General features: G+C 33.5%; 1 protein-coding gene across 1 annotated transcript; it reads left to right on the forward strand.

Moving 5' to 3' along the window:
* The first annotated feature begins 405 nt into the window (after window positions 1-405).
* On the forward strand, window positions 406-5,038 carry Gcg (glucagon). Its single transcript, XM_076866530.1, has 4 exons — window positions 406-497; window positions 2,033-2,194; window positions 3,875-4,012; window positions 4,891-5,038. Exons 1-4 carry the CDS (start codon window positions 406-408, stop codon window positions 5,036-5,038), a joined length of 540 nt encoding a protein of 179 aa, XP_076722645.1.
* The last annotated feature ends 6,500 nt before the right edge of the window (window positions 5,039-11,538 follow it).

Consider the following 11,538-nt stretch of genomic DNA (forward strand, 5'->3'; position numbering starts at 1 on the left):
GCTAACCATATGTGGCATATCATCTACAGTGGGAATTTTAAATGTTTATTGTGGACATCTTTTATTTCAAGTCTGGAAATGAGCCTTTTAATCATTAACAGAAGTGTCCTACATTAATGAAAAAGCTTAATGAAGGAGCACATATATATATATATATATATATATATATATATATATATATATATATATTCTTTTTTTGCCTCTAAAAATCTAGGGAAATTTTAAAATTATTTGGAATTAAGATAGAATTATAATCAGAATAAAATTGATCAGATTAGCTTTTCTTTCTTCTTATAATATTTGGTGAGTGGAAATCTAACTCCCCTGGCCTGACATGTTTATATAGGGTTGCCTGCCCCTGCCCTTTCCTTCCTACTCCCTGCTGTGTCCTGACAGGCAGCAAAGATGAAGAACATTTACTTTGTGGCCGGATTGTTTATAATGCTGGTGCAAGGAAGCTGGCAACGATCCCTTCAAGACACAGAGGAGAAAACCAGGTATTAAATCCTTACTCTTTAAGTAACTTAGTACTGTGGTTAGAAGAGAGACTGGGAGAACAGGACAGGCGAGTGGGATCTCTGGAATTAAGAGCATATATCCTCTATACTTTTCAAATGCTTTATAGTATGATGGTGATAAAGACAGTCTTTTCTGGAGTATGGATCAGAATATGTCTTGTTTCACAATCAAAGGGGTGAGGGACCTGGAAAAACATCTTCAGGGAAAATTACAGCTCTTTGAATTCTTTAGATGATCCAATCTGATCTATCCATTCATTATCCATGTACTGCACAGTAGATTATTTTAATTATTCTCACTAACTCTTTTCTCTTTTTACTCCTTTTAAAAATAACATTGTTCTTTTCTAATTGTAAAAATCATACATGTTCATGATGGAAAATTTGAAAACTATGCAAAAAAAAGAAAACTTAAGTGCTCAAAATTCCACTATCCAAAGAAAACTATTCAAAATAGAGAAAAGTGGTATATTTCTTTGGGTTCTATGTATATTGTATTTAAATATCTCTCTACTTATATGGTTTTGTAACATGTTTTTTTTTTTCATTTAACATTGTGTTCTTAGCTTTTTCTAATATCATTAGAATATCTATTAAACATGATATTTAACAGTTGCATACTATTTCACCCAAGAAATTTTCAACCTTTATTTAGTTATTTCTCTTCTATTGGACACTTAAAGAGATCTTTAAATTTTCTCATAAAGAGTACTACAAATAACATTTTTGCATATACACTTTTTTCCTGCATTTCTTATTATTTTCTGATGGTAGATTTGTAGTAGAAGAATTATTATTTTCAAGCGTTTTAATGAGTTTAAACCATTTTTTAGTACCTCGCTAAGTTTCCTTCCAGCAAAGCCATATACATGTGCATTGCCATTAGCAATAAAGAAATATTTTATTCTCCCTAATATTTAATCAATGCTAATTTGACAGGTAAAAATAGTATTCTATTCCTGGGGTACCAATCCCATTGAATAGTTCCACATATATTTACCATGCCAACCAACTGTTGATTAATGGCATAAGAATTATCCACTATATGGTTTCAAATTAGCAAGTGATCTTTTTTCATGTCTGTCTCTGAACTTTTAATTTTCTTTCTTCTACCATTAGCTACCACATAAATAGGTGATTGAGCTATACTTTGTATTAATATATTCAAAACAAGCTTGGGAACATAAATGTGCTAACCAAAACAAATGATTTGTGATTCTTTACTCTTTTAAAATATTCAAGTCACTGTTCTTTTCTGTCATTATTAGCATTACCCTGAGTAGATTCATTAACTGAAAAGGGATTTATTTGATCCCATTTCAGAAAATTAATGAAGTCAGTTAAGAAACCTGTTACTAGAATTCAGAATAAGAATGTATTCAACTATGAGATTCCCATGAGAAGCAAAGGTCTCACTGAAATACCTATTGAAACAGCTGCGAATGGCTCATGTGCTTCTCAAATAAGCCTACTTTTGGAAAGTCTTGTGATACACCTATCTCTGTTCTTCACAGATCCTTCCTGGCTTCACAGACAGAACCGCTGAATGATCCTGACCAGATGAGTGAAGACAAACGTCATTCGCAGGGCACATTCACCAGTGACTACAGCAAGTACTTAGACTCCAGGCGTGCTCAGGACTTTGTGCAGTGGCTAATGAATACCAAGAGAAACAGGTCAGAGTCTAAATCTGGTCCAAAATTTATATACAAATGTATGAAACATGTCCAAATTTTTTTTCATGACCTTTTAAAGTCATCACACTTTTCTAGTAATTCCCAGAAGCCCTTTCAACTTTGATTATTCTCAAGTTTGGAGAGACTGTCCTTTGCATTAGACGTCTGAATGTCTCACTCTTCACCCCTCCAAATGCCTTACCCAGATTCCAAGGGCACATAGACTTTATTTTCCCAACTGTGGTCTTAGTGATATTTACTCTCATTCACTTTTACCTAAAGTTGAACATGAATTTCTGTGGACCTGCAAGGTTAGGAATTTAATTTCTGACAAAAGAGAGAGCAAATTCCATACTCCCTTTTGGGGTTCAAACCCATGACTGTGATCACATTAAAATGATCCCCCCGCCAAGTTAATCGTGGTAAGGAATGGAAACAGATGCATTCCTTTTCTTGTAAAAGAAAATCCAAGATATGCATTTAAAATTACAGCCTAGCTAGCTGCACGGCATAAAGAGAGAAGGCGGCAAATAAGAACACAAACCTATCGTAAGGCATACATTTTAATGTTGGATTTTCTTTGACGAGTGTTGGGGTTTTGCTGCTCCTAGGCTACTGGAGAAAATTATCCACATGGGTTTCACAGAGATGGTAGAATTTCACAATTTCTTTGGAGGATGGCCCACAAGGGGAAGGGAGTTATGCATACAAAGTAGCTGAAGGAATCTAAGAATCAGGAAAAGGACATAGATTTGTCTGGATGGAAGGAGAAGGAAGAAAGGAGTGAGAGCAGAAGAGAGAGCACAAGCAAGTAGGAGAAATAGGAGACATAGAGTTGTCAACCAAAGTTAACCTTAAAATGGGAGGGTCCAACTGCAGGAAAGATGGCCGTCAAGGTCAGGGGAGTCCCTGGAAGACATCTCTGTCGAGGACTACATGTGGAGTTACCAAGAAATCTGAGAAACCACAGATTTATACAAACGAAAAACACTGTCCTCTTTTTCTGTATGGAAATGCCACAACTTGGCAAATTAAATAAAATATAACAATCCTCACTCTCCGGTGTTTGCTATATGTTTAAGATGAAACCTTCCGGAGGCAAAATGCATGCTGGACAGACGAGAGCAGCAGACGTCTCCTCCCCAGAGCACTCTGCACAAACTTGTGCCTGATGTGGGATTATCTTCCTTGTTTTCCTCCTAGCAGATCACACATTTTCTTTAATCCATACTGTGTGATTCTTTCCATGACATTTGGAGATGGTTCCTTTGTTTTCCTTTGAATCAATCAACTGATGATGACCCTGTACATACTAATAACAAATACCTAACTTGATGGTGAGTAGCAAAGCACAGTGGATAGCCTACATCTATTGGGAATAAAGTAACAAATAATGCAGCTTTCATCCGCAATGGCACAGGTGAGCAGGGGAGGTGAGAAGAGGTATACTGGGAAGGAAGGTCATGCTTTGGTCATTTCCTAAGTGCCATTGGCCCTCTCCCACCAGTCTTCAACCCAGATCATGAATATAACTTCAAAATGAAACCCCAGCCACCTGAATCTCCCAAACTCACTAAGCCCCTTGTTCATCAGATCCTGAACCTGAGGTTGCCACTGCTTGTAAGTGAGAACCATATTGCCCAAGAGACAAAGCTTCCACTTAACTCACATTTCTTTCAGGAATAACATTGCCAAACGTCATGATGAATTTGAGAGACATGCTGAAGGGACCTTTACCAGTGATGTAAGTTCTTACTTGGAAGGTCAAGCTGCCAAGGAATTCATTGCTTGGCTGGTGAAAGGCCGAGAAAGGCGAGAGTAAGTCTGTACATTCTTATCTGACATTTTTTTCCTTGATGCAGAAAATTTAATAGTATAGTTATCTATATATGGATCTGGATTAAAGAAGCAATTAGTATAGTCTTATCAACAAAGATTATAACCTATATTGATAAGGATTAATATAAAAATTTTGCAACAGGCATTAATAATGAGTACAGCAGGTTACATTTTTATTCTCCATTATTATCATGTATAATTGGATATTGACTTTCCAGGTGAGGACAGAAACATTTGAGAGTAAACATTATGCTTTTGAAAACTTCCACAGAACAACAAATTTAAATGAGTACTGTCCCAGGAAAGCTGAAGATAAGAAAAGAAACACATAGCACTGAAAACTTAAAATATTTCATTATTTGAATAAAATTTTTATATTTAAAACTTGATTTGAAGTAGTTACATATGTACATATGTGATCAACAACTACACGTATGAGCAGATATTTGGATTAATGTGTGATAAAAACCTAAAACAACCAAACATAAAATGTTAATGAAATGAAACTCAGGGTACAGAAACGTTCATATATTTAAACACACACACACACTCAGTTTTTGATAGGATTATCATATAGATATCCATTAAATCAAAATTGAAAATGGAACTAGGATCTTTAATTACTTGCTTGGATCTTATACCACAAGGACCCCTAAACTCTTTGTGACTATTTTTATTAGCATTTGAAATATAAGAGACATGAAATTTAAGTTCAACACTGATTTTTAAATTGAATTTGGAATATAGATCTTAAGATAAAAAGGAAATAGTATGTTGACAAATGTTGCTTTTATAAAATATAATATATTTGTTTAAAATGTCTATCCAAACACTAACTTTAAGCCTTGTTTTCTTAGTTTCCCAGAAGAAGTTACCATCGTTGAAGAACTCCGCCGCAGACACGCGGATGGCTCTTTCTCAGATGAGATGAACACAGTTCTTGATAACCTTGCCACCAGGGACTTCATCAACTGGCTGATTCAGACCAAAATCACTGACAGGTGACAGCTCGTTAGCTAATTCTGACAAGCATTAAACCTTTCACAATCATTGATCATCGTACTGCTACAAGTTGTTTCTTGTGTGAAGGAGAGTTTGACTCTCCTGATATGTGATAAAATTTTGTATTTTTAAATTATTTAAGAAAACATCATTCTATCTGTTTTTCATCATTATAATTTTTTATCCATTAACTCATTTATTCCAAAAACCTTTACTGCCTATGGGAGTTAGAAACACAGATATGAATGAAACATGGAGATGTGAAGTCACATATTAATGTAACAATTGCTATATGTCCAAATTGTCACATATGCTGAAATTTTAGCACAAAAGTAAAATGTCAGTATATGTGGTGTTATTTGCTTCATTTAATAAGCATAGTAATAACAATTAAATGCAAATAACCACTAACTTGGTGGATTTTAATTATTTCTATAATTTTTCATAAATTGTTATATTTTATAATGGGCAGACTTTAGATAAATCATCTTTAAATGAAAATATGTCATGTGTCCAAAAGATTGGGGGATTCACAGATGAAGGGATCAATAAACAACTTTCATCAAAAATCATTAAAATGTTTTCAACATAAGTTAGCTATATCTTCTGGTTATGATAATATGTTAAATCATTGTTTTTATTTTTTATCTGTAGGAAATAACTATGTCATTATTCAAGACCATCTTCACACCATCACTTGCCAGCCACTTGGGATGTTTGAAATTTTAAGTTCTGTAAATTTAAGAGACGTATTCTGAAGCCATATTGCTTTGCATGCCAATAAGTGAATTTTCTTTTAGCATTGTGTAGCCAAAAGATTGTAAATGGAATAAACTATTGTCAGAGTATTGCTAAATTATCAGCTTTAAAGTATAAAAGTACTAGATTCTTTTATTTTCTTCTTATTTTGAATGAAGAACCCCCACCCATTTACATTTAGCAGTGCAATTATTTTTCTATGATATAATTTGTAAATGTAAATTATTGAAATCACAACATATCTGCATCAGAATAATAAGAGAAGAGACAATCTGGCCACAGTGATGAAACTGAAAAGAGAACTTCTATCTTGAAGCCTTCGTCATAAAAAATGTTCAGCTTTTAATGTATCAAACATAGTTATAAATAAAACTTTCAAGCTTCTTTACCATTGTCTTTTTTTCTCTATCTGCCTACTTCCAACACAGTTTCTGCCTAAGCTGGTAACCTAAAATTCAAAACTAATGCACAAATATGACTCCATGTTTTGAATGGTTGCAGGATGCTTTAACATTTTGAGCCATCATTGAAAAGCCAAGGCTTTTTATATATAAATATTCATTTCTGGTTTATCTTGAAAGAGCAGGTCAGCAGGCAGTATAGACTCAAAAGGCAAATCTCTCCAAGCGCTCTGTAACAGCTGACACTTTCTAAAGATTCAGCCTGTCCCCTGTTCATTACAGTGGCCCATACACATACATATGCATACACCAACACACATCCTCTCTAGATTGGATATGCACACCTTGTCACTTACCCCCAGCCCACTTTATAAACCTCACCTCCCAGTAGACACCCAAGTTTGTCCAAAATTCCCCATACCCTGGTTTCTCTATTCTGCAAGGGCCAATATCTTAAGCCAGCCTGATGCTGATTGACATGCCCTTGGTTTTTCTCTGCTGCATACTGTATTGCCATCTGTCTTTCTCTATCTCAATAGCACTCCCATAAAATTACCCACCAATAAGATTCCAAAGTTAGTAAATTTATTTTTATACTTTTATCAGCAATAGTGAACTTGAAGTAATATTTTAATATTCATTTTCAATCATTTATATATGATCAACCTTTTCTGGGTTGAAAGGAAAATTTAAGATTAGTATTACCTAAGTTAGTCTAATGCTAGCTGAAGATCCTACACAGTTTAAGTTCTTTTGAGTCTAAGTTTCTTATATTAAAAAGCAAAATTGAAACCATCTAAGCACCATCATATTTTATAAACATCTTTATTCCCAACCCTGCATTTGCTTCATCATGAGGTTCATTAATAACAGGATACTAAAGTCCTAAAAATGAAACTTCTCAGGACAAAAAGTACCTTTGTATGTGTCAAGATGTGTCAGTCTCTCCAGACCAAAACCATGTCTTACTCCAACGCATTTCAAAGGGGGAATCTAACAAGCTACATAAAGTAATATCATTTTTAAGTAGAAGATGGCTATGCTGATTGTTAAGGCATTCAACGGGTAAGATCAAATCCAGAGGCAAGAAGTCCAAAGGCAGACATGTCAGGTATAGCTCATGATCTTTTTCTTTCTGGTCTGCCATCATTAACAAATGGTTTTCCCCCCATGGCTACCTCAAGATTAAAAGATCGCTGCCCCTTCTTCCAACTCCTGTCTACTTTCTATGGAATATGAAAAGTCATAAGAATGAGTAGAAAGGTAAAGATAAAATAGAGGAAAAAGAAAAGAAGAATGGGAAAGAACTAACCAGAAAATGGATGCACCAACTTAAAGACAGCAAAGCATTCCCAGAAATCCCAACAGATTTTGAATCATGTCTTTTGTATTGGTTCTTCTCAGTTTATACATGATATTAGAATCCATTTGACATAACAATCAGAGCATGGAATATATCATGTTCTATTGGATGTACTCAATGGTGAGATTCACTGTGGTATATTCATGTAAGCACCTAGTAAAGTCATGACAAATTCATTCCACCATCTTTCCTTTTGGCCTGAAATATAAGCCATGATGCATTCTGACAACAAGATAGGCTGATAAATGCTGTATTTCAGCAGGATATATTGCATCTCTCACAAAACCAAGACTCTACCAGTAAGAAAAAGGAACAGTGAATATTATGTAGGCCACTAAGATCAAAGGCATATATATTACCACAGTCAGGACAGAGACCCAAAATTCCTTTTACTATCACCCTTTGTAGTATGGAGCTATTTGGCGGCGTTATTTAAGTTATTTAAGTTCAAACTGCTTGACAAACCCTAGACTCGCTTTGAATATAGTGAATAAAGGTAAAATATCCAAGAAGAAACATGTTGGAGAGTATTCAGTATGAGACTGATATAAATATTTTATATCTTTAATTACAGAACTAAGATCAAATAATTAGGATAAAGAAGTAAAGGAGCCAGGTGGAATGAGCATATTGTGTTTTGTTAATGGAAAGCACTATGTTAATATTCATACTTATATAAAACAATATTACAAAATTGAGGCTAACAGAAGTCATATCAATTAGTATAAATGAATTTTAACCACGTATTAAGAAAAAGATTACCAGAATAACAAATAATGCTAAATTCAGATAGATGCATGCTGTATTCAAAAGACATACCTAAAACAAAAGATACAGAAAGATTAAAATGAAAGTATTAAAAATAAGTGCGAAATCTAGAAAGCAGCCAATTGTAAATATCAACAATGATGAAAGTTGGTTCTTTGACTAGATTAATACAATTAATAAATCCCTAGCAAGACTACACAGTAAATAAATAAATTACCAAAATGCTTTAATTAAAGTAGACATTTCTAAAGTTCTCATGGACAATAAAAGCATATATGAGAATATACTGTATTGGGGTGGCTGTAGTTCAGTGGTAGAGCACTTGTCTAGCAAGCACAAAGTCCTTGGTTTGATCTCCAACACTTCACAACAAAAGAAAAAGGCAAAGTCTATGTAAAATTATATACCCCAAAGTTTGCACACTTAAATAGACAAATTCCTCAAAAAATCCATTTAAATAAACTCACAAAAAACAGGGGAAAAAATAATAATCCTGTCTATTATGGAAATTGGTTTGTTATTTTTAAAACCCTTTCCAAAAAAGATCTTCATGCCCATATGGCTCCACAGGTGAATTCTTCTAAACATTTAAGAAATAAATAATATTAATATTACATAAACTCTTTAAAACAAAGGGAAAAGACGGAGTATTTTCCAGTTCATTTTACAAAACCAGAATAACTTTCATACAAAAATCTGAAAAAGTTTTCTCAAGAAAGGAAAACATCAGGTTAATCTGACTCATGAATATAGATTTAAAAAAATCCTCTATAAAACACCACCAAATCAAACACATCAATTTATATAAGGAAAAATACAGTGTAGATAAACAAGTTGTATTCTAGCAATTCTGTGGCAGTTTAGCATTTGCAAAACAATTTGATGTAATTCACAACATTACCAGAAATAAAAAGAGAAAATCATGGGATTGTTTCAAGAAATGTTAACAACACACTAGTTGGCATTCAAAACCTATTTATGATTTTTTTAAAGCTTTCAGAAGCAGTAATGAAGGTAAAAACAGAATTAAATTAGAAAACAAAACAAAAAACAATAGGACTAATAAATCAAAAGTACGACTTTAAAAAGAAACCACAAAATTACTAGCTAAGAAGAAACAATCTATAAAATAAAGGAGTTGGAAAACAAACTGAAATAGGAAACTAAAACAAAATGATTGAAAATTCTCAACAAATATATTTGAAAATCTAGAACAAATAAGTAACATTTTTAAGAAAATATGATTTTTAAAAAATTGACACCAGTAGATATTTTTTTAAAAATTTTACATAAACCAGTTTCCATAGAAGAAATGGAAGTATTAAGGATTATCCCCTGAAAAAGCACCATGTCCAGATGTTTTCATACATAATGTCTACCACACTTTTCAAGAGTGGTAATTATAATACTATGTGAATTGTTCTACAGGCTAAGGCGGAAAATAAAAGAATATTCTAAATACTGTGTCCTTATAAAGTGAGCATAACATCAATAGCTAACTTGATACAGATGGAAGAAATATAAAAAAGGAAAGTTATATGGACTAATTTCACCTATGTGTAGTAATTTTTAAATTCCAAAAATAAATGGAAAGTAGAGTTCAATGGCATGTTTAAACTATTAATAACACACTATGACCAAATGCAATTTATTTCAAAATTGTCAAGGGTGTTCCATATTAGGAAATCTACTAATATAATACACTGTATTAAGAAATCTTAAAAAAATATTTTATAAAATCCATGCAATGTATATGTCTTTGATAAAAATCTATACCTAATCCTCATAAAAAATCCGTAAAATGGAATTAATGCATTATATGTTTATATCAAATATGCAAAGGAAGAAGACTAACTGGTGACAAGAACATGAACAATTGGAAGTCTCATATACTCTTGGTAGTAGCATAAAATGAGACAAACACTTAGGAAAATCATTTGGCAATTTCTTACAGTTAAATGTATATATACACTTATGTATGTGTAAAATAGAAATATGTAAACAGATATATGTTAGGTCCTCGAGGAAGGGCCCAGGGTTGCATAAACTCTTTGGCAAACAGCCATACTTGACAATCATCTACTTCTCTAGACACAGGTTGACATTATCTGTTGATGGAATATATATAAAATGCAGATGTATACAGTAACCTAAGTCACCATGCACAGGATATTGGTTAAAGAATCAAGTTAAATGGACAAAATGGAGACTACATTTTCATTAAATTATTTGAGCAAGGATGTCTTTAGTTGTTTTCATACTAGCCAAAAAATTGGAAAAACAACCCTAATGTCCATTAACAGTAGAATGGATAGAAATATTTGTATGTTCTTTAAGTCAGGTTTTTCATTGCTGAGACCAAAAGACTTGATGAAAATACTTATTTGGTTCACAGTTTCAGAGGTCTCAGCCCATAGATGGTTGAGTCTAAAGCTCTAGGTCCAACGTGAGGCAGAATATCATGGCAGAAGCTGGTGTAGAGAAAGAAAGCAGCTCTGAACATGGCAGCAGAGAGGGGAGAGAGAGAGAAAGAGAGAGAGAGAGGCACTGTGTTCACCAAGGACAAAATATAAACCCTCCAAGGTTTAACCCTATTGACCAACCTCCTCCAGCCACACCCTACCTAACCAACCTGCCTATACTTACCATTCAGTTCATCCTTATCAGTGGATGAATCCATTGATTAGATTACAACGCCTATAATCTAGTCATTTCACCTCTGAACATTCTTGCATTTTTTCACACATGAGCTTTTGTGGGACACCACCCACATATCCAAACCATAACATATATTCACACAGTGGCATATTACCCAGCAATACAATAACGAAACAACATGGATAAATCCCACAAATAACATGTTTCAGGAAAGAAGCCAGACACAAAATAGAACTTACTACATGATTCTATTTATATAAAGTTTAAGAATAGTACAAACTAAGCAATGGCTGCAGAATAGCTTAGTGGTTGCCTCTGGGGAAGGGAGGTGTAGAATTTGAATAGAAATAGGAACAAGAGAGCATACTGACATGGTGGAAATGTTCTATTTCTTGATTAGGGTATGCTGCATACATTTATCTAACATCATCTAAATGAATACTTAAGATCTGTACATTTCACATTATATAAATGATGTCTTATAAATGTCTTATAAAAGCATTTAAGAATGCAAAACATTTGAGTACAACAAAATGAAACTTCAATGGGATATC

Source organism: Callospermophilus lateralis, chromosome 9 (assembly GCF_048772815.1).
Source record: "Callospermophilus lateralis isolate mCalLat2 chromosome 9, mCalLat2.hap1, whole genome shotgun sequence".
In the NCBI taxonomy this organism is placed as follows: Eukaryota; Metazoa; Chordata; class Mammalia; order Rodentia; family Sciuridae; genus Callospermophilus; species Callospermophilus lateralis.